Consider the following 24,132-nt stretch of genomic DNA (forward strand, 5'->3'; position numbering starts at 1 on the left):
TGATCTATTAGGCAGCATCTGTATCGCTCTTTACGTCATGCCTTATGGTTTTTATTTTTATTTCCATTTCTATTTAAAAGATTTAGCTACTTTACCAAAGATACTGACAAACTCTCACATTGCAGTCTCCTGAGCCAAAAGTAAATTAAGTTCACTAAATTTTTAACTCACTTCCCCAGCCAATGTATCATTGTGTGCAGCAAGTGGGTTACATGTGTGCTGTGAAGTATGATATTAAATGGTTGCAAATTTAAAAAAAAAGAAAAGAAATATATTATTTGGAAGCTCTAAAGTCAATGTTTAATTTTATCTCCAATATTTTATAATTAGATTTTCTCATTATAATTTTATAAAATAAAGAAAATCTGTTTCACCAAGCTCTAACTCCTTTCTCATTTCTCCAATGCTATATAATATTATGGTATACACAAATACTATTACACATATATAGATGCTCTGATGTAAACAAGGTTGGAAAGGGCTGCTCTAGTTTAGACAATTTTTTGGATTAAGGCAGAGACTCCAGATAATCTTAGATAGATAGGCAGTGTAACCATTAAGGAACTGAATTCTGGCATGATGTGGCATAAAGGTGACCAAGGTATTTGCACTAAGAATCTCAGTGATTTATTCACCTAACAAATATTTATTGTGTGTCTTTTTCCAGGGTTGGCACGGTGAGTCAAATAAAATCCCTGCTCTCATGGAGCTCCCACTCTTTTAGGGGAGACAGGAACTAAAAATTAAAAATCAATAAAACAGAAGAAAGAAAAGTTGAGAAAGTCAAGTAATTGCAAGCGATGTGAAGAAGAATAATGCAGCGTAGAGGATAGAGAAGGACAGAAATGCTCTTTAGATAAGATGGTCTGGGAAGGTCTCTGGGGGGGGTGGGGGGGGAGGAGGTAAATTTTGAACCGAGCCCTGATGAAATAAGGAAGACATTTAGACAAGTATCTGGGGAAAGCATGTTCCAGCAAGAGGGACATACCTGGGGATGTCAGAGGATCAGTAGGAGGCAGGAGGAAAAAGGGGGCAGAGAATGGGGTCAATGAATGGGTCAGAGAGGTTGCTGGGTAAGGCTGGAGAGGGCTGGGTAGGTCCAGGGCTAGGTTTTAACTGCTATGTCTTAAAAAAAAAAGAGATTCCTGCTAGGCATTGCTTTAGACAATTCTTTAACTATACTGATAGGAAATTATGAATTTTGGACAGTTTTCTACCACTTTTTTTTTTAAAGAGAACTGCAGTTCACAGCCCATGGGAACATTATCCATTTCTGTCCTGACTCAATGGGTTTTCTGAAGGCAATTTATGAGAAGAGTGATTTTTTTTTTCATTGTTAATTTTTAATAGCTGCCAACTGATAGTCTCAGAGACATGCAATTCACTCTCAAATATAAATTTTAAAATCTACATAGCTATTAGAATTCTTAGAGTTATGGATTAACCGAATTTAAACAAATAAGCAGACTTTCAGACTCCAAACTTACTGCCTGGGATGAAATTTGAAATAAACTTGTAACACAGGAGAAAAACTTTGCTTTTATAGCACTACTAGTCTACATATTTTGAACACTTCTAACAAACAAAAGTCTTGGCAACAACTATGAGAAGCAGGGATATATTTATTCTGTAGGTGAGAAGATAAAGTTATAAACGTATAAATTCTTTTTTTCCAGAGCCAAACTACTATTTTTCCCAGTGTGCATTATTGTAGTTTGCTTAAAGTTTAAAAAACAGAATTAGGAGTATTATAGGAAGTAGATACGTATTTATGTATATTAGTCTTCAAATACATGGAGAGATAAATGCAGATAATATTAATAATCAAATTTTCTTTCTAGAAAGGATAGACGACAAATAAATTATTTCAGACTCTGGAAGAGGATTCTCCAAGAAAATGGTAGGGATAACCTTCTTCACAAGTCTTTTAAAACAGATATTCTAAGACACTTTAAGTGTAATCATGTCTAAAGTTGGAGGGATGACTGTTACAACCTCTGAAAGTCTCATTTTATGTTGCACACTCACACACACACATGCAAATGAAGGAATTTAGGTAAATATGCATTCTCTCAAATACACTTATCTTCCTTTTATATTTGAATGATTTTAAGAGACTCCAGCAAAAAGACATAGCTCATGAATTATAAATCTTTGAATTATTCAAACTGCCCTAATATGAAATGCTTAAAATTAAAATACTTAAAAAAAATTAAAAATATAACTTTAAAAATAAAAGTCTAAAATACCAACTCCTTTGAGTAATTGAGCCTTATTCTTTGTTCCTGAGAGCATGAGAAAATGTGTGAAGACGCAAGGAATTTTGGGCAATCAAAGGGAGAAGATAAACAATATTGGAGGGAAATTATTTAAGTGAATCCATCTGTTTTGTGCTATAAAACTCTCTCAGTTTAATTTTAACCGAACAAAAGGGGAACCAGCTTGTCTGATAAATACATGCCTCTTTTCCATGCCCACATGAAAATGGTCAGCCCTAATATTTTTCCAAAACAGAAAATGTATTTAAAGTAAAGAAAATGCAAAAAAAAAAAAAGGGTCACAATACCATAATTAAAGTTCTCTGTCCATTCAAATTTTCTATAGAAAGAACTCAGTCTAGTTTACAAGTGTAGAGATATCTGTTATCACTGTAATAGGCAGCCCAAACTCACAAGAATCTGAGAAAGAAATACTGCAAATGCAATAACTGTGAATTAGAGGAATTTTTAAAGCAGGATGACATCACAGTAGCTCCACATGGTCAGTGACTCATACTAGAAAAGCAAGATTAAAAATGTGCATTTACATTTAAATCTTCTGTTTTATGCTTTAATCAAAAGACTCCTATGTGATTTCATTTATTGATTTTATATTAGTAATTCATAATAATTGGTCGTGCTTCAGCTATTTAAAATTAATGCTGATTGATTGAGCTAGAGGACACACTGTTTACTTGATTTATGCAAAGGACATATTTCACTAGTCCCCTCTGGAAACAAATTATTTATCATTTGGTTTGTCTATTCATTTCTTTATATTTGTCTGCTGTTCTTACATTCCTCCTCAGACTCTCTTCACACTTAATTTGAGAACATTTGCTTCTACTCTTTACCACATAAAGGAGTTTCTCCCAGCCTCTTTCCACGTAGTATTGAAAACCAGGTGGCATCATAGTCAATTGCATGAAACGGGGCACCCCTACCTAGCTCCATCCACCCAAGCATGCCATCAGCCCAGGGGAGCAAGGGCTTCACAACAGAAGGGCATGTTTGATCACAGAGCTGTAATCTCACTTTAGCTCCCTGATTCTTTTTTTTTTTTTTTTTTTTTTTTTGAGTCTTGCTTTGTTGCCCGGGCTAGAGTGAGTGCCGTGGCATCAGCCTAGCTCACAGCAACCTCAAACTCCTGGGCTCAAGCGATCCTACTGCCTCAGCCTCCCCAGTAGCTGGGACTACAGGCATGCGCCACCATGCCCGGCTAATTTTTTCTATATATATTTTAGTTGGCAAGCTAATTTCTTTCTATTTTTAGTAGAGATGGGGTCTCACTCTTGCTCAGGCTGGTCTCGAACTCCTGACCTCGAGCGATCCACTCGCCTCGGCCTCCCAGAGTGCTAGGATTACGGGCGTGAGCCACCGCGCCCAGCCAAGCTCCCTGATTCTTGATGGATGCTTTTCTCCCTTTTGGCGGACTTTCAGGGATCGATTTAGTTGGGTTCAGCATGCATAGGATATAGGTTATTTTACAATATAAATATTTAGCTCAACTCTGACAACAGTTTAAAGGTGCTACAGTGCTAAATCCCCTTCAAAGTAATCACGATAGAAATATCTTACACACTTGATGGCAAGAATGGAGGGTGGGTCTTGCATTGCCTGTGACTCTAATTTCTACTATCTGCACTTGTGGTATCTTATGTGGACATGCTTTTCCTTTTACATTTTGCCCTTTCTTCTTGAGTGTAGTCATATAAATAGGGGAACAGGACACAGGAATATAAGGCTGTTTTACCATTTGCCCTGTTATTGCCAGTGTCTGCCCTAACTATAATTTCCAGCTTCTTGACTTATCATGTTGATTATTTAACAATGTTTATTTTATTATCTAACTGAAGAAACTCAGAGAGAGAAAACCAAACCCTTCCATTATCTTGTACTCAGCCAAAGGCCAAACCAAAAAAATCCTAACTTTTAATTATGTCAATTTGTCTTCAACCTTTTTCTACTATGAAGTCATTAGGACAAAAGAAAGAATTCAGGACTAATTTTGTGGCCTTGGAGTGCTTAACATTTCTGTGCCTCAGTTTTCTTATTTGAACCCCCTTTCTGAGCTACACAAAGACACAGAACACTTAAATTTGTATTTCATCCCTTGAGTTACATATTGTTTGGTATTTTAATTCTGTCTTTAAAAAATCTTTTAAAAACTACCCATGAATCCGGAAACACTACTATTTATGTGTATAACGTTTGTTTGGATTGACTTGTGGTTTTCAATTTGATTTAACATTTTTATTAGATTTCAGACTTTTCTCTGACATTTTTCTTCTTTCTAGAATACGTTCATCACAAATTCCTTTAGTGAAGATCTGGTAGGCGGTCAAGTTTTGACTTCTCTCAAAATGCCTTTTGTGCATTCCTATTCTTCTGAGATAGATTTGTGAGGCACACAATTTTAGGCTGATTATAATATTCTGTCAGAACTTTGAAGAAAATTTTCTACTATGTTCTGACTCTGTAGTTTTGACAATTTTGCTCTCACCTTGACTACCTTTCCTGAAAAGGTAATTTATCTTTTTTTCTGGTAGATTTAGGATTTTTATTTGTTTGTTTTGTCATTGGTGTTGTATAGTTTCATCATTTTGTGTTTATGAGTGAATTTATTTCCATTTATTAATACTTTGCTTCTCTTCAAGTATTTTATGTCCTTCATCTGCTACTAAAATTATGATTATGTATATCAGACTTTCTAATTCCTTCTCTTATACCTCTTAAAATCTTTTATATTTTCCAGTGTCTCATCAGTATTGCATTCTGGGTGATTTCCTCAGATCTTCCTTCATCCAGTCTATTAATTCTCCCTTCAGTTGTCTATTATGCTATTTAATCTCTTTCCTTGATTATATTTCCAAAAGTTTTATTTAGCTACTCTGTATTTATGTATTTTCTCACTGTAATTATTTTTTTATAATCTCATGTTTTTCTTTAAATATGTAAATTTTTAAATTAAATGACATATTTAAATATTTTAGCATTTAAATATCTCAACCCTTTTAGAGATCTAGGAATTTTGTTGTTGTTTCTGTTAACTCAAACTCAAAGTGTTTCTGTGTGTGTTTACTGATCATGGTTGTAACTCCATGTTTGAACTTGATCTGTTAAAAAATCTCATAGCTCTTACCTGGTGATGCTTTCATTCAAAAATTATCTGCACATATTTTTGTATGGAGTCAAGGGTCCTACATGTAGACTTAGGACTACTTTAGTGCCCCTTTAAGAGTCCCAGGTTTAATGTGGAATTCTCAAATTCAGTTCCTCCACCTTGCCGGAGTCCCAAATGATTCCTCTTATCAATTAGCTAATCTGTATTTACCCTCAGGGTGATCTCTGCTCCCAGTAAGTTACTTACCTGGTCGATTTTGCTTTTTGGCCTTTACATGCTTAGCTGCCTACATTTTCCTATATTGCCTGGCCCTGGTGAAAGCTCAATTTTGTTTCTCAAGTCATGAATGACTTCTAAGTCATAAAAGTAGAAGGCTTTTTTTGAAAAAAAAAAAAAAAAAAAAAAAAAAAAAACTAATTGGTTATTAGCATAGTCACCCAAAGATATCTGAGTATAGTACACCCTCAGAATATTTCAACATTTAAGGTGTGATTTACTGTGACTGCACATTCTGAATATGAACTCTGCTCCCCAGCAAGTTACTTACCTGGGTCGATTTTGCTTTTTAGCCTTTACATGGTTAGCTGTAGGCAGTATTTGCCTACATCATTCTACATTGCCTGGCCCTGGTGAAAGCTCAGTTTTATTTCTTAGGTCATTAATGACTTCTAAGTTATAAAACTTAAAGAACATTTCTAAAGAGCAGACAGGACCAGATTAGTTGTTGGAAAATGAGAGTACCTTTAATGGTTTCTTTCAGTAATGTAATTCCCATAAAATCATATAAAAGAGCTATCAAGGAAAAGCACCCCATTCTGAGGAACTAGGTGCCCAGAGAGAAGGGAACCTCATAAAGGTGAGCCAAAATCCTGTAAATGGTTCTTCCCTTCAGCATTATTTACGGACTACTGGCATGGAGCAAGAGGCAAGGATCCAGGCAGCAGGGTGTGGCCATTAGGGAGGCAAAGCCAGCAGGGCTTTTAGCAATATCATGGGGCTGATGACATAAAAATTGGAGTTCGGCACTGCCATGGCAGCCAGAACTTGAATGTCTAATATCTCAGAGAGAAACGGGCAGTTTTCCCCTTGAGCCATTTGGTGAATTCTTAGGTTGCTAAAGACTCACAAGATTCAGAAACTAAGCAGTCAGTTATTGACAATTTCATTAAAGTTTTCTATACTACTGAGAAGTGAAAACTTGGAGTTAGAACCTTCCAAGCAGGAGAGGTCAAAGTAAACACCCCAGGTTCTCAATTTGTAAAACAGGAAAAAGAGCAGGAGTGACTCCATGACAGGTTGGAGCTCCTGGAATAGGCCTAAGTTTCGGTTTCCCAGACGGGGGTCCTCTCCTTCCCTGAAATGATGCTGATAACAACCAAAAGGTCCCCAGACTTGGAACCAACCAATCAGAAGCCAACATGACCTTAGAGCCAACCAATCAGGAGCCAACATGATCAGCCACTCTTGAAGGAGCAAATGAACTAAGGGAGGGAGGGGGATGGTGTGTCCAGCATATGTAACCTACTGAAAGGTATAAAAGCTTAATTTTTACCCCAGGGCGGGGTCCTGGTTCGTGAGGAGGCCACTGCATTGGTGCTCTGGGACTTGGACCCTAGCTTGAGCTAGCCAGTAAACTCCTTTGCCTTTTGCAGCCTCTGTGACTCTGCCTCTCTGTTCCTGAGGCCGAGGGAAACCGGTTCTAACAAATTGAGCTTCTAGGAGAAGGGCAATTCAGAGACAGAATCTGACAAAAACTGTATCACGATTTTGAGACAGCATAGACCCTGATCAAATGAGATAATCTTCCCACAAATCATTTCACTTTCTGACCTAAAACTTTATTATTCTTAATTTTAGTATGCAAATTTTTTATCATAGCTCATATATAGTAAATGAAGCATTTCTTTGAACTCATATAATACCCTACTCTTGGAAAATAATTTTTGTAAGCACCACATGTACTTGCCATCAAATTGGTTTCACTGATCATCATCTAAGAGTACATATAGGAATAACATTGATTGGGTGTCGGGCAGATGTGGGTGGGGGAGGGGATTGGTGTATACATATATAATGAGTGCAATGCTCACTGTTTGGGGGATGGACACGTTTGAAACTCTGACTGGGGGGGACAAGGGCAATATATGTAACCCAGACTTTTGTACCCGCACAATATGCTAAAATAAAAAAGAAAATTAAAATAAAAAAGTATCAAACCATACAAAAAAGAAAAATAATTTTTGTTTAACAGACACTAAAACCTGAAATTTCTATTATAAAATTGTAAGGCTGGTGGCGGGCACCCCTCCCCTCCCTAATGGAAAAAGAAGAAGCCCCCCCTGCTTCTCCATACCCGCCCTAAAGCTGAAACAAAGAAATTCCTCACTCTTCCCGCGGAAACCTTCCCTCCAAAGAAACTCCCCTCCCCCAGCCCTAAAAAATGTATATAATACCCAGACTTCTGGGTGGTGCAGCTTCTCTGGTTCCACTCATGGGACCATGAGGCTCGCCCGGGCCCCTCTCTTGGGACCCGTTACCTCCACCCAGGAGTGCCCCAATAAAGCCTCTTTACTTATCCCTTTCAACTCTGCTGTCTTTCTTTCTCTGTCGGCCACTCCAAAAAACCTTACATTTGGTGCTGAAACCTGGGAGGGTGCTTTGACTTTTGGCTGTGCCTCCCCTCCCGTGGACTCCGGTCTTAAAACCTTATAATAAAAATGATTCTTCCTGAGATTATCCTTAATGGTAATAGTGATTCCTATTCATCCAATAAATTCTCGATAGGAAATCTGGTATGGTAATACTGAAAGAATCTGTATCATTACATAAAGTGGAAATTTAAATAACTAACTGGTTGTTGTGGCTTTTTTTGAAAAAATAACTAATTGGTTATTAGAACAGTCAAATCATAGACATGTGAATGTAGGGCACTCTTAGAATATTTCAACACTCAAAGTTTGGTTTACTCTGTGACTGCGCACTCAGAGCATGAACTCTGTTCCCGGTAAATTACTCACCTGGTCGATTTTGCTTTTTAGCCTTTACATGGTTGGCTGCAGAAACAGCATAGGACGAAGTGAAGGATCTGCTTTTAGTGAGGGTCATCATTGCTGGGTTATTCCAAGAATCAGGACTAGCCGCACTGCAAAGACAGAATTTTTAAAGAAAAATGAAGCAATTATTCATCAATTACTGGGGCGAAACTTGCCAGAATCCAGCCATCATTTTCATAGTGGACTTGCCAATCTGAGTGCTGGGTCAAGTTCAGTGACAGAACCATTTTACTTCCCAAGGACAAGATTATGTCGACAATCTGTTGCAGGGATACAGTAGTCATTTATTGTGTATACTGGGTTAACAAAAGAGGAAAGACAACGTTTCTGTTTATCAAATTAATAAGAATCAAATACCTTCTTGTTCTATTTCTATAATCATATTCCTCAAATTTCCTAAAAGAGCTTTGCAGATTCACTTATTAAGGTAAAGAAGATTTCAAATTAGTTGGAAATATCATAATGCTTACTTTGGTATTATTATTTTTGGTACATCCATATTTAAAAGCTGAATACCTATAAAATCATTCAAAGATAATGTTTTTTTTTCCAGTGTTTACTTGTGGAGGAGTTAGCAGCAGGTCATTAGCCTATGATTTCTCTTTACTGACGATACCTTAAAGAGAAAGTGATGATCAGTCAAATCTCCTTGTAAACATGACAATGAGGGACCTGATGCTAAACATACTGATATTTACTAGGAGAAAGGCAATGGAGAGTCTTCATCTAGGGAATGCTTTGACCAGGATGTACTTGGTCTGTCTAGGTTGCTTATTGTAAATAAATCTGGAATTAACAGATCTATGGAAGGTCAGAGTAGATAATGTTACATACGCCATGTAATTACTGGGAAATTTTGGAGGTATTTCAAGGCAAAATTTTTCTGCATGTATTGCTCAAAACCTTACATGTTAAATCTGAAAAGAATCTATCCTAATTTGGGAGAGAAAAGAGTTTACGAAGCTGTATTGACAATCTTGGACTGCTTCAAAAGAAAAGTGCTTGGTCTGTGTTTTGTTAACACCTGTGTCCTTTCAAGCACTAGTAAATTTGGTACTGGGTAAAATCTATAATTTGCATAAATATAATTTGACAATTTGATGTTGTGCCAATCTTAGATTGGCACTGTAAGCAGGATGTGCCTGGTCTGTCTGGGTGGCTTATTATTAAAAAAAAAAAAACCAAAAAACTGAAATTGATGGAATTACGGGGTCATGGATCTATGGAGATTGCCATATAAGCTGTATATATAATGAAGTATAATTTGGGGAGGTTCCATAACCAAAATGGTTCCCTCTGTGCAAGCAACGTTATGCAAGCATTGGTTAGTACCCTGCATGCTAAATCTAAACCAGAACGTGTGCTAATGTGGAATAAAAGGACTTTCTGGGGACTGCAGTAAGTCTCAGACCTCTCAAAGGGGGAGAATGCTGAGCATGTGTTTTGCTATCGCCTGTATCCTTTGATTATGAGTAAATGAGGCAATGGGGTAAGATCTGCAATTTGTGCTGGGGCCCATTTGACACTCTAACACTTGTAGCATCTCATTTCTTCTCTTTTTTCATCTTCAGAGAGATGTTTCTTCAACTATTGGCCAAAATCTATAAAAACTTCATTCTTTCTCCTTACTTCTGATAGCAGTTTACCAAAAATATCATAAGAGATGATTTGAAATGTGGAATGAACTCAACAATTATCAAATATAATTAAGTAAAGCAAAGAAAATATTTGTTTCATGTCCTTCTTACAAATTTCATCCTAGATATTTCACAAATGCTTGGAATTTTAGAAATAATAAGATCAAGGAAAACTTTAGATCTAAAAAGAATAACAACACTAATTATTTCTTGGTGGTGTGGTCCTTTTCAACTCATTTTGCTGGATTAACTTGATTAGAATTACAGTGAAGAAATTTTATGTAATGTATATGTAACCTAAATGTTTTCATTTCTGAGTACATTATACAATAAATAGGTTATTACTTTTCTATGTAGATTTTTTAAAGACTTTAACATTAACTAAATTTTTTAACATATCAAAAATATATATTTATGAAGGCCAGTTCAACAACTATATTATTTTTTTTCAAATAAAAACATTTAAAATGTGCTCATTTTTAAAAGTTTGTAAAGGGCAATAGTCGCGTCCTTTTAATGTATGGGGATTTAATGAACTCAAGATAAGTAACATCTTAGCCACATCTATACCATTCTTAATGCAATAAATATTAATTTATTATATATTAATACAATATAATACATCAATACATTATTATATTTATATATATAAATACATTATAGTTTACAGGCACTTTCATATATTGCTTTATGTGATCCTCACAATAGTTTTCAGCATTTCATTGCAGCTTATTTCCTAGTTCCTGTTTAGATCTCAGGAATATGTAATAATTTGGATTCTGGAGAGGAAAACAGCCTAAGGAAATCTTCACTTGGTTTCTTCATGTTGACACAGCAGAGAAAAATCATCTATGTGCCTGTGATGAAAGATCTCAATCCTCCCTTATTCTCCCTATAACAAGTCTGAAAAGTCTTCCCAGGTAATAGTCTCTTTTGTGAAGTTTACAGCTTTCTTTTGGCCTAATGTACAGAGGCAGGGGTCAATTCCAAGGTCAACTGGGAATGACTTGAGGTATAATGTATTTTAGCCTTTTTTATTTATCTGAAGCCTATTTTCTTAAAGCACCTACTTGCATTCTTCCATCTAATTTGTCCCTCTAGTTGTGCCATAGTTCCCCTTTTTCCTAATGATCCCTTGCAGAGGGCATGGAGGCTCCAGCAGGCTAAAGACTTGCCTCTCGGGACACACATTTCTAAGTGGTAGAAAAAAAAAATTACCCAGGAGTAAATTTTCCAGCTGTTTCCCTAAAGGAATGTAAGTTGTGAACTGTTTCTAATTTTTACTTCTGACTCTTGTTCTTCTTTTGATCACTGTAGTCCTCAAAGAGCCCCAAGTAGAAGGATAGATATGGAAAGGATGAAATAAAAGGGCTAAAGGGAAGAAACTTTAGGGCTAAAACTCAAGTCAGTTTCAAAATCAATCAGCAGTTTCAGCAATATTTCTCAGTAAAGAGGGTTTTAACTTTGGTTTATAATCAATCAGGGCCCAAACTAGTTGTATTTAATGGTGGTACTACTGCCACTTACTTATACATGGTTTTCCCTTAAAGGGCTTGAATTCTCTTCAGCGTGAATTTCATTTCTCCACAATGGTGAAAAACTGTATCACTTTCAGATTTTTATATCAGGACTTTTCACAGGACAGTGAAATTAAGAGATAGTAAGTGAGACAGTGGGAAGAAGTATACCCAGCCAGACAAGACATCTATGAGTAGTTTTAGGATTGAGAGAATGAGAATGAGTGGGATCATACACTGTTCTTTATCTCTTTTGAAAATATGACTCTGAATATCTATTTTATAAAGCAGAATGACAAGATCCTTGGGAGTTAAGCTCATAAAAGTTCTTGGAACTTTCTTCCATGTCATCATTTCAAGTTTAGCCCCCAATGTCACTTAATTGACTAAGAGATGAGAAAAGGAGAAGTGAGATTTGACCAGAATTAACAAAGAATAACAAGACATCTAAGAAGGCAGGAATGGAGTTTTGGTAGAGGCATTCTATGGAATGAAAATCATGACTCATTAACTATACTATGATAGGAGACTTGGCAAGGTGTGTTAGTAAAACAGGCACCCTCTGTAATCATATACACTGAGAAGATAATTTGGTTTCTTGAGTAATATTTAACTATATTACTATTAATTACCATTTATCAGTATTTGCTGTTGTAGAAATTGACAACAGTCCACATTTTTAGAGAAAAATATTACCAATGACATCCAATTCCAAACTTCAGTTAATGTTCATGGAACAGTATATAACCTCCTTCTTGTGGTAGTATTTAGAAGTTTTACACAAGTCTAGTAATAGAATGGAGTGGAATAATACAGATACATGAAAAAATCATTTGAGTTTGCTTCTAATTCTACAGGTTTATTAGAACACAAACATTTATAGGAATAATCCATTAAATATTTTTAATCAAGAAAGCACAATAAGTCAGCAGTCACTCAATTCTTATCATTTGAAAGGTTTCCATTTTTCTGCCAATCTAAGCATGGTGCTTTATGTACATGTGAGGCAAAGATCAGGAGAAAATTACTCCTCATATTGTTATAATGTAATTCAAATAAGATTTTTTTTGGCCGGGCGCAGTAGCTCACGCCTGTAATCCTAGCCCTCTGGGAGGCCGAGGCGGGTGGATCGTTTGAGCTCAGGAGTTCGAGACCAGCCTGAGCAAGAGCGAGACCCCGTCTCTACCAAAAACAGAAAGAAATTACCTGGACAACTAAAAATATATATAGAAAAAATTAGCTGGGCATGGTGGCGCATGCCTGTAGTCCCAGCTACTGGGGAGGCTGAGGCAGTAGGATCGCTTAGGCCCAGGAGTTTGAGGTTGCTGTGAGCTAGGCTGACGCCACAGCACTGACTCTAGCCTGGGCAACAGAGCGAGACTCTGTCTCAAAAAAAAAAAAATAAATAAATAAATAAATTAAAAAAAGATTTTTTTTTTCATTCTTTAGGTCATTTATTGAACTGATAAATATATATATATATGTGTGTGTGTGTGTGTGTATGTGTGTGTGAAAACCACGAAATCATATGGTAAATATTCTCATAATTGTTAAATTTAAATAAAGTATATTTTAATCCTAAATAGAAAAGGACAAACACAATAGCTCCCTTTAAAAGCACTTCTTTCATTAGCTATTTTCTGCAAAATTCTTTTTTAGATCTTAATATTACCTTTTCTTTAGCTTTGGTAATTCTGACTTTTTTTTTTATGTCACTTTGTGAAATTGGAACTCATAAAGTTTAAATTATCGAATGTTTGAACATATCAAGGTGTTTTTAGGATGATGACCTACTTTTGATTTGCTCCTTTGCCTTTTGTATGAGGCTAAAACGGGTAGTCTGGGGGGCTGGGACAATCTAACATCACCTGCAAGTGTCAGATTGGATACTTTTGATTTAAGGGTCTCAGTAGGAATTTCAATGTAGCTAAAACCTTGCCCTTCCCAGGCAAGGTCGCAGTGGCAAATCACCTCAGGTCACTCTTCCCACTTTATATTTAAGGCCCACAAAAGACTTTAAGCCTAATTATCTGATATCAATCTCTATAGTGTTCTGCATTTAAACCATACACCTTTTCCATTTTCAAAGCTAGCATCCAGGCAACTGTAATTGATCAGGCCTTCCTTCTCCTGTAATCTATAATTCCTTTTTGGTAAGTGACTTCACTAAGAGCTATAAAACCAGCAGGAGCATTGTCTCACCTGGATGAAGGTGCATCGTGCAGTTTGATGCTGGCGCTGCGGTCCCTCCGTACCGGTGCAGGCTCCAGGGTGGGCAGACCCGTGGCTGAGGTGGTGGTTGTCCACGTCGAAGAAACTCGTCTCAACAAGCCTGGGGGCAAACTCCTTCTCAGGCGCTAGGAAAGAGCGTTGATTTTATTACCAAGCATACTTTATATCTCTTTTATGTAATATAATGTAAGAAAATGAGCTTTTAATTGGAAGGCAATTGATAAAACTATATTGGTTGACTATTACCTATCTAAAATTTAGGTGCTTAGAAATGTCATAAAAGACTCTCTGGCCAAAATGAATAAATATTATAAAGATAACATTTTGGGGTCTTTATTTTGATGCTTATGCAAATATGAGATTATAGAGTCAATTACCTCTGGGATAATTTTATACTTATATATGTTCAACAGGATTTACATACCTATATACACGTATCATATTAGTTATTATGAGAAGTTTTTCCTCAAAAGTCACTTGTTTGGGGCATGGATTAATCTATATCATCTTGTACAGTAGTCCATACTGCTAAGTATTATTAATTTTATTAACTTGACCTCAAATGATAGGGGCTAAATTTAAGAATGTCTTTCTTTCGCAAAATACACCACTTTTCTTATGTTACTGTAACAGACATCAGAGATATGGGTAGAGTCACTGGCATCAACTTCTCATGATAGGAGGCCCTGCTGGCTGACCTGCTGTTCCCTCTCTTTATCATTTCTCCTCCCACCATGTCCTAAATGGCTCGTGGGTCAGCTCGGCACTGAGGCGAGAGCCTGGGATCACCAGGAGGGACACCAGCACTCCAAAGAGGGTGTTGACCTTAAGCAGGAAAGTGAAGGTATCCTCCTAACACTCCTTCCGCAACAGTCCTAAGAGGCAGAACCTCAGCCCACTTTGATTTGTGGCTAACGACTCCTAGTAAATAAACCGTGTAGGCAGAGTTTGCAAACACACATGCTGCTCTTCTGAAGAAGGTAAAAACTTTTAAGTATACGGCACCTTGGAATTCAAGAACAGCTCAGCTACTAAAGTTTCCAGTGTCTCTTGAAGATCTGAACATGCATCTTCGAAGGCAATTCAGCAGAAAGAGGAAAGGTCAAACTGGTAAACACCAGGTTTCTTGCCTTAAATCTGTCACTGACCTCAGGTCTGATTGAGACCCGAAGGAACCAGTTAATCTCTCTTTCTTTCTCCATTTCTTTACTGTCATTTCATGCTTAGGTATATCTTTCTTAGGGAAGTGGGCATTTGATATAAATGGAAATGATATAAAAACATAATTGTCCAAGTTATGAAGATCACATTCCTGAGTTAAGAGAATATCACAACAGGAGGAGTACAGATTTTATTAATAATGACCACCAGCTCAAGGAGACAATTGCTTGTTTACTAAATAAATAACTGTGTTGAATGTACCAGAGACCACTGAAATTCTGGTATTTTTAGCCTTTTAATATGACTTATTTTTAATTAATATTGAGGTCTGAACTGGGTGCATGATCCTATTCCTTATAACTTACTTCTGTAGAACTCAAACCTTATATGTAAAAAGGACTGTATATTCTTTCCTATTTTTATATATAAGGTAAGAGTTTATATAGATCACTAAGACCATCTTTTACTTTAAATAAGCTATAATTAACTAAAACCATTCTCAGTTCAAAACTTGTATTTGGAAAAGTTATGAGACTACTTCGAAGGATATCATACAAAGAAATCAAAGAGCAAAGGAATCTTAAATTTTACAGGGCAATGGATTTTAAACAGAATCTGCACTAGAATGGAGCAGGGATTTTTGCTTTTTTATTCCCCCTGCAATATCCTTATCACCTAAAACAGAGCTTGGCACATAGAAGCAAAACCTTCTTGCCAGTAAAAACTTCTTGGAAGTTTAAATTACAAAGGCAATGTAAAAAGGTAAATTTTCTACTTACAGAAAGCTGTCAAGTATAAAAACAGAAGTCTTTATGTTTAAATTTTTATTACTTTTGTCTCCATGACCAAACGTCTTGCCCAGTCACTGAAGTGAATCTGCAGATGAGGTTGGGAGTGACAGGAAGGAGACGGAGAAGGAGTGGATTAACCCTTTCAGGAGCATGTCATTAACACCTACCTTAGTAATAGCCAGCTTGTCTTTTTCAGCGCCCTCTTCAGAATCGGAACAGGTATAGTTTTCACTGAGGGAAACGGGATTCACTCTGGGCTTGTGGATGGCCTGGAAGGTGAGCTGCGTGCTGAGCAGGTTGCTCACAGCCCTCAGGGACGTGCACACGTTGGGTGGCAGAGACGGGTCTGCGAGGAGGTCGGTAATGAGGCCGTGCGCCTCGCCCATCACGGCGATATCCACAGTAATGCTGGTTCCTGAAGACTGAGACACCAAACCAAGAGAAGTCAGGTAAGAAAAGGCCTGAATCTGCAGACACAGAGATAAATTGGACTTTTTCAATAAACGGAGTGGATTCTGGAGTACTTCAGTACTGTAAAATTCGAATCACCTAATTCAAATTTTGCTAAAATGTGTCCCAGCTTTCAACCCTTTTCATGTTCATGGCACATTTTTTAATGCTAGAACTTGGGGAGGAGTATAGCATATTTGAGGCAATTAAAAAGATAAACACTAGTTTTTAAGAGGGAAGAAGTTTCAGAGAACTGGAACAAAACTTCCTAGCATTCCAGATGAAGAGCTCAACATTTGACATGTATGTTATGTAGAAATTTCATTCTGAGTGTAACATTCATATACCATAACATTTTAATTTTAGTAATATTAGTAATATTTTAATGTGACACTTGAGCCTGGTATGAGGTAATTTTTCAACAAATATTAGAGATAGACACAAAAAGCAACTCAATTTGTGTTCAGATTCACAATCCGTCTTCTCTTCTTGTGGTTGTTAAGAACAGATCTCTCAGTTTTGGGGATTCTGTGGCACGTATGTTCTATTCTGCTCAACTGCCAATCCAAACAGAGCCGTTGCTCTGCACCCACTGCAGAAACGAAGAGCACAAACAACAGGGGTCAGGAATGCGCCCCACCCTGCTGGCCAGGCAAGAAGACCTGCAGGAAGAGGTGGCACTGAGGGAGAACTGGGGTAGGATGAAGGCCAAGAGGTTGATGAAGCCTAAGACAGGATGCAGAGAACTGTTACCATTGGAAAGTAGCCAGAGTGGGAGGCACCGGGAACCCTCATAAATTAAAATTGCAGAACCCAGTGAGTGATGAGGGCTGCAGGTTCTGGAACTAGGCTATTCAGATCCAAGTCCTCACTCCTGATCACTCTACCACTTTCTAGCAGTATGATCTTTGGCAAGTTATTAAGCTCTGCCTGCTATGATTTCTCCATCTGTAGAATAGATATAATAATAACCATAGCAGTCCCAGAAGGTAATTATAAAAACTAAAAGAGATAATATATGTAAAACACTTAATATTGAGCTGGCAATTGTAAGTCTTTAATAATGGTAATGATACAAATAACAATAATTCTGGGTTTTTTTCAGTAAGAAGCTATTAGAAGTTTGGCTATATATTTGGAAGAAAATAAAGTTTAATCATTCTCTCACAGTGGACTTAAAAATAAACTCCAAAAAGGTGAAAAACTTAAATGTATAAATTGTAGGGTTATTAAAAGACAATAGAGGGGGCTATTTTATAATCGTGGAATTAAAACCTTTAAAAGATAATGTGAATTCATAAACTGCCAAGGAAACATCTGACAGGTCTGACTAAAGAAAGAGAAGATGAAACATATCCAAATAAAGAGCTTCTAAAAAGCCAATAAAGGACAAAATTGCATAAAATAAATAAATAGACAATTTACACAAAATATAAATACTCAAACATATAAAAAGCTACTCACCTCCCTAATAATTAAATTGCAAATCAATAATATAAAAACAACTTTTGCTTACCAAAGTGGCAAAATAATAAAAGATCGATAGCACCAAACATTACCAATGAGTAGTGAGGGAAAAATAATCCAATATTTTTGGAAGGAAATTTTGCTTAAGCTATCCATTTGTAGTTTAAATGTATATACTATGTTCCAGCCAAACAAGTAGACATCTGGTCCAAAGAAATACTTCTACGTATATGTAAAAATACAAAAACAACAACACAAATGGTATAGAGTGCTCTGGTAACAACAAAAGAGTGTGGTAACTACTAAATGAATAAAAACAGGGAAATTGTTTTTAAAAAATTTGTATTATAATTGCATTATAAAGTTGTATATACACGTTTAAAAGATTTGTGTACATCCATAAATAATTACTTGGAACAATGCTCAGAAAATATTGTTCAATGGGGAAAAAATAGTTCATAGAAAAAGTGAATGTGTATTATTTTTGTATTCAGAAAAATATCATAATTACGAAAACACCCAATATCCATGAAGATATCTAGTCTTCATGGATCCATTATTATAAAAACTACAAGTAATGGATAAACTGTTCTTTAATGGTATCATATAGAACAGTTATGTCTTTTACTGCTAGAATTACAATAATAACCATGATAATAATGGTAACAGCTGATATTTATTAACCACAAGTCTGGAAAGTAGGTACTATTATTAACTTCATTTTTATTAGTCACCAATAACTTGCCAAAATCAGATAGCTGGGAAGTGAAAATACCAGACTGCAAACACAAAGACTTTGATTCCACAACTCAACAGCTGAACCAGTATACTGAAATAAATACCAAAATTTTTCATTTTGTATTACTAAATATGTCTGTAATTATTTAATACATTATTTAAGCACAGTGCCTGTGTTTTCTGCTCATAGGCCTAAATACCTCTTATGAATCAATATGAAAATTTAAATGTAATTTTAACATTCTTAGTATATATAACCATGTATATTTCATATATGAACCTACATTGTCAATTTTGTTTTTTCCAGCCACATTTTATTTACTTTTAAAATAAATTCTATTGTTTACATTTGAGGTTTACGACACTATGTTATATGATACAGGTAGTAAAATGGTTACTATACTGAGGCAGATTAACGTGTCTAACATCCCACATAATTACTTTTTTATGACAAGAATAGCTGAAATCTACTTATTTAACAAAAACCTCAAATATGACATCATTTTATTAACTATAGTCCTCATGCTGTACATTAGATCCCTAGACTTGTTCATCTTACATAACTGCTACCTTGTATCTTTTGATCTATATCTCTTCATCTCCCCCTGCCCCGCCCCACCTCTCCCAGCCACCCCTGGAACACTGTTTTATTCTCTCTGTATATTTGACTTTTCTTTTTTTCTAGGTTCCACATATAAGTGAGATCATATAACATTTTTCTTTCTGTGTCTGGCTTATTTAACTAGCATGATGCCCTCCAGGTCCATCGATATTATGGTAAATGGCAGAATCTACTTTTTTTAAGGCTGAATAATATTTAATTATGTGTACATATGTACACATATGTGTGTATGTATTTGTGTATATATACACACACATATATACATTACATTTTCTTTATCCATTCATCCACTGATGGATGCTTAGGTTGTTTCCATATTGTGGCTATTGCGAATAATGCTGCAATGAACATGGGAGTGCCCATGTCTTTCTGAGGTGGTGATTTCATCTCTTTTGGGCATATACCCAGAAAAGGGATTGCTAGGTCGAATGGCAGTTCTACTTTTAATTTCCTTAGGAACCTTTATACCACTTTCCATAACAGTTATACCAATCTACATTCTCACCAACCATGTACTGTGGTTTCCTTTTCTCTAAACCCTCACCGACATTTGTTATCTCTTGTCTTTTTGATAATAGCCATCCTTATGGGTGTAAGGTGATATCTTATAGTGGTTTTAATTTACATTTCCTGGTGATTAGTGATGCTGAGCACCTTTTCATGTATCTGTTGGTCATTTTTATGTCTTCTTTGGAGAAATGTCTGTTTAGGTCCTTTGCCCATTTTTTAAATCATATTATTTTTTTCCCCTTTTGAGTTGTAAGAATTTTGTATAAAGTTTGGATATTGACCCCTTATCATATATGGTTTGCAAATACTTTTTCCTAGTCACAGGTTGCTTTTTCATTTTATTGATTGTTTCCTGTCCTGTTCAGAAGCTTTTTAGTTTGATACAGTTCCATTTATTTATTTTTACTTTTGTGGCCTGAGCTTTTGGTGTGTTATTCAAAGTCATTGCCAAGGTCAATGTCAAGGGGCTTTTGCCCTATGTTCTCCTCTAGAAGTTTCATTGTTTCAGGTCTTACATTTAGATTTTTATCCATTTTGAGTTGATTTTTTGTGTGTGGTGTCAGAAAAGGGTCCAATTTCATTCCTTTGTATGTAGAAATCTAGCTTTCCAGCATCATTTATTGAAGAGATGATCCTTTCTCCATTGTGACCTCTTGGTGCCTGGGTTGAAAATTAGTTGACCACATATGTTTGAATTTTTTTCTGGGCTCTTTAATATGTTTCATTGATGTGAATGAATGTGTTTGTTTTTATGTCAATATCATACTTTTTTGGTTACTATAGCTTTGTAATATAATTTTAAATCAGGAAGTGTAGTGCCTCCAACTTTGTATTTCCTTCTCATTATTTCTTTGGCCAGTTGGACTTTGTGGTTCCATATGAATTTTAGGATTGTTTTTTCTATTACTGTGAAGAATATCATTGGAATTTTGGTAGAGATTGCTTTGGGTAGTATGGACATTTTAGCAATATTAATTATGATCCATGAACAGGGGATATCTTCCCATATATTTGTGTCTTTTTCAATTTCTTTCATCAATGTTTTATAGATTTCAGTGTACAAATTTTTCATCTTCTTGGTTACATTTACCCCTAGGGTTTTTTTTGTTGTTGTTGTTGTTGTTAATATAATAAATGAGATTGTTTTCTTGATTTCTCTTTTTCAGTTTGGTCATTATTGTATATACAAATGCTACTGACATTTGTATGTTGATTTTGAATTCATTTATTAGTTCTAATAGGTTTTTTTGGTGAAATCTTTGGGGTTTTCTACATATAGAATCATGTCATGTGCAAATAGGGATAATTTTATTATCATTATTGATTTTTTAAAATGTTCACTAAAATGCCACTAAACTGATTAACATTCAATTTTAGAAACAGGTATTTTTAAGTGCATCTCTAATCATTATGCTTCTAAAAACTCACCGAGTGTGATAATCTGAAATAGTAATGTTTATTCCTAGCCATGTGATTCTAATAAACTAACAAGTCACTGCACTGTTTCCATAAAAATTTGAAATTTTAAGTCAAACTTTGTTTTTAGGACATAAATTGTTACGACTTTTTGACAATGAAATAGTTTATTCTTTAGTAATTGATAATTAAAGAATTTTTCGTAAAATGTTCTCAGCAGATAAAATCTACAAATATGAAAAAAAAGTAGAGCATGTCCGTTGATAATTAAAATTAGGATTTTTTAATAAATTATTGGTGAGAGGAAAAGTCTTTTTATAATTCTCTAATTTTGTGTCTTTTTAATAAAACCTTTTCTTTAAAGTAATAGCTGTATTTCTTATATACACAGAAAAAAATATTAATAGTAACATTTTAAAAACTTTAAAATAGAAACAACTGAAAACTCATCCTTATAAGTCAATGTTAGTGTTACATAAGAATTTAGAAAACAAGTACATTATGTATTTCAATGTTACTGTGCCGTAGCTTTTGTGAAAGCAAAGGTCCTTCAGTGAAAACAAAAGCAGCACTCAATTCAATAAAAGAAAAATTATCCATACTGCAATTGGCTAAGAAAACAAAAGGAACATTTTTACTGGTAGTAAAAAACATCTCCTTACTATTAATAAGTCAGGTCAATGCTTTATTGATTTTCTGATTCAAGAACAGATTTGTATAACAGTCAAAAGTTACATCACACATAAGAAGTTATCACCACTTTTTGGCTCAAACAACTAAAAGCTTCAATGAGGCATGAAATCTAAAATCAACAATCAGATTGTTTGCCACAAACCTGCCAAGTCTAACCACACATGAAATGCTGAAAGATGGAAAGATGGGCTGGCTGCTATTTAAACAAATAGAGGCAAGCTATTAATACAAAGACACTGGCATGTCTAGGGAGTCTTTATTAAGGAATTTCAAGGACGGGGGCTTTCACCTGTGGATAGTGGGTCTTATTTTAATCATACACAAAGTAGGAAAAAATTATGTGACTCACAAAGTGTGTTTCCATGCCTATTAAACTTTGAAAAAATAATGTAATTAAATTTCAAGTATACCAATGATACCCAGAAATATTTCCTTTAACTGGTGAAATCTTAGATAGTGATAATAAATACTAAAGGTTAGGTTTATATAAAAGCCACTTTAAAGACAAGTCTCACACTAACAACCTGAAATCATCTCTGAGTGCAGTCATGAGCCACACTGAGCACGGTTGAGTCTTGTTACTGTGCAGATGATCAAACAAATCTCTTTTCCTTTAAAAAGAAGTTACCAGGCAATAGAAAACATTCTACTTCAAGGCTCTCCTTATAATAAAAATATTTAGATTTAGCATTGAAGAAAATGCAAGTGTAATTCCCTGGACACTATTTAAATGACAACCAAATCTGAATTGCCACCTTTAAATAGAAAATCTGGAATCTGTCTGATAAACAGTGGGAGAAAGTGCAGTTTTATATACCCAACCAAAAATAACTGATTCTCTCGGCAAATTCACCATTTTCAACGTACCCAGTTTTTAAACAACTTCCTTTTTCCCTTTATTTCCACCCAGTCTGCTTTACTATCTCCAGTATGTCCTATCTAATGCTGGCTTTAGACTTTCACAAATGTAAACAACCTTGCTATATTATGATCTAGACTGCTTCCAAGTTACTATTTGTTGTAGACCAAAGGTCCAGAAAATTTGGGGGCACAGATAAGTTAAAAAGACAGCAACAAATATACTTATCATCAACATTAAATATAACTCTTAGATTAGACATGTATCTATCAACTCAGTTATAGAACATTTGTTTTCACTGTTACTACTACTATGCCAAAAACTTTGAAATTGCAGTACTGGTATGAGAAAGGGGAAATCTTTGAATATGTCTCGGGGTCAGAAGGAATTTGCACTATACAAAAGGCACTGAAGTTTCTAAATTCTCATAAGGTTCAAATTATAAAAAATTGTAACAAGTAGGTCTATGTGATCAAGTTACTAACAGAATGTAAAATAAAATTACATATCTTTAATAAACATGTCAGTGCTGTGTTGGGTTTATGTCAAAATATTATTCAGAATTGGCAAATTTCTAAAAGATAAAATCTTTAAGAAGGCTTAGGAAATAACTATGGGAACAAGGTACAGGAAAACAAAAAGCAAATATACATCATTTTACTTAAAGAAAGTGAAGGTGGTCAAGGGAAATATCAAGGACTGGGAAAACAGTAGTGTCAAAAGAATTTTGTTGATTAACACGATTAGGGAAATAATCTAGCATGAGGGGTAAGGGTGAAGATAGTGCATCCAATTTTTGATAAATTTCCTTTGAGGTAGCACCAGTATAGTCCAGTTACATCTCTGCTTCCTATATATTTTAAAGCACAGATTAATTTGTTAACTTGATGAAATAGGTGGATATATCCCTGCCCAGAGGCAGAAAATGCAATAACTCTCAAGTCTTCTGACTCAGTGAACAATCTGGTGTGTCGTTTGCTTTGGAAATTAATTTATTCTAACTGGAGGAAAAGGATTAGAAGCAGCACAAAAGCCTCTCTTCATAAGTCTACATGAAACCCAAAGATAGGTCACAAATGCTAAAACGTTAGAATTGAGAAATTATCTAGATAACCAAGTTGAAATGCTATATGCCTCAAATTAGCCCACTTAAAAAAATATTTTAGGTTTTATGATGGTTTCCAAAACTGACCACAGGGTTCCTACAGGCAGTACTGTATCCACTGGAGCACTCAGGCTCTCTTCTTCTGAACTCAGAGAACTGGGCTAGATTTCTTGAAGGTCCCTTCCAATTTTGTAAGTTTAAATCATTTCATTATGTAATATATATATACACACACACACAGAAGAAAAAAGGAAATGATTTTAAAATTATTTCTTGGCATCACTAAACATTGTACAGTTTTTTAAAAAAAGATTTAAAAATTATTATATAGACTTAGAAAAGTCCTTGTTTAATTAATTGCTAATCTTACTCAAGTTCTACCTTATAACATTATTAAGTCACTTACGCTGTTTTCTTCGTATGCTAAAATGCCAAGCGTACACTGAACGCTCACAGGGAATAGACTATTCTCTGGAACTTCCAAATATTTCCCCTCCCA

The 24,132-nt window shown here is 35.3% G+C and overlaps 1 protein-coding gene across 1 annotated transcript in view; it reads right to left on the minus strand.

Annotated features, from left to right (window-relative positions):
* The window catches only part of PDE3A (phosphodiesterase 3A), a 286,388-nt gene that overhangs the window by 35,953 nt on the left and 226,303 nt on the right, over nucleotides 1-24,132 (minus strand). The window contains exons 3-5 of the mRNA XM_045554234.1: nucleotides 15,941-16,195; nucleotides 13,792-13,946; nucleotides 8,400-8,524 (exon numbers count right to left, since the gene is read on the minus strand). Of these exons, the coding sequence (XP_045410190.1) occupies nucleotides 8,400-8,524; nucleotides 13,792-13,946; nucleotides 15,941-16,195 (535 nt within the window). The remainder of the gene's footprint in view (nucleotides 1-8,399; nucleotides 8,525-13,791; nucleotides 13,947-15,940; nucleotides 16,196-24,132) is intronic.

This window comes from Lemur catta, chromosome 6 (assembly GCF_020740605.2).
Source record: "Lemur catta isolate mLemCat1 chromosome 6, mLemCat1.pri, whole genome shotgun sequence".
NCBI lineage: Eukaryota > Metazoa > Chordata > Mammalia > Primates > Lemuridae > Lemur > Lemur catta.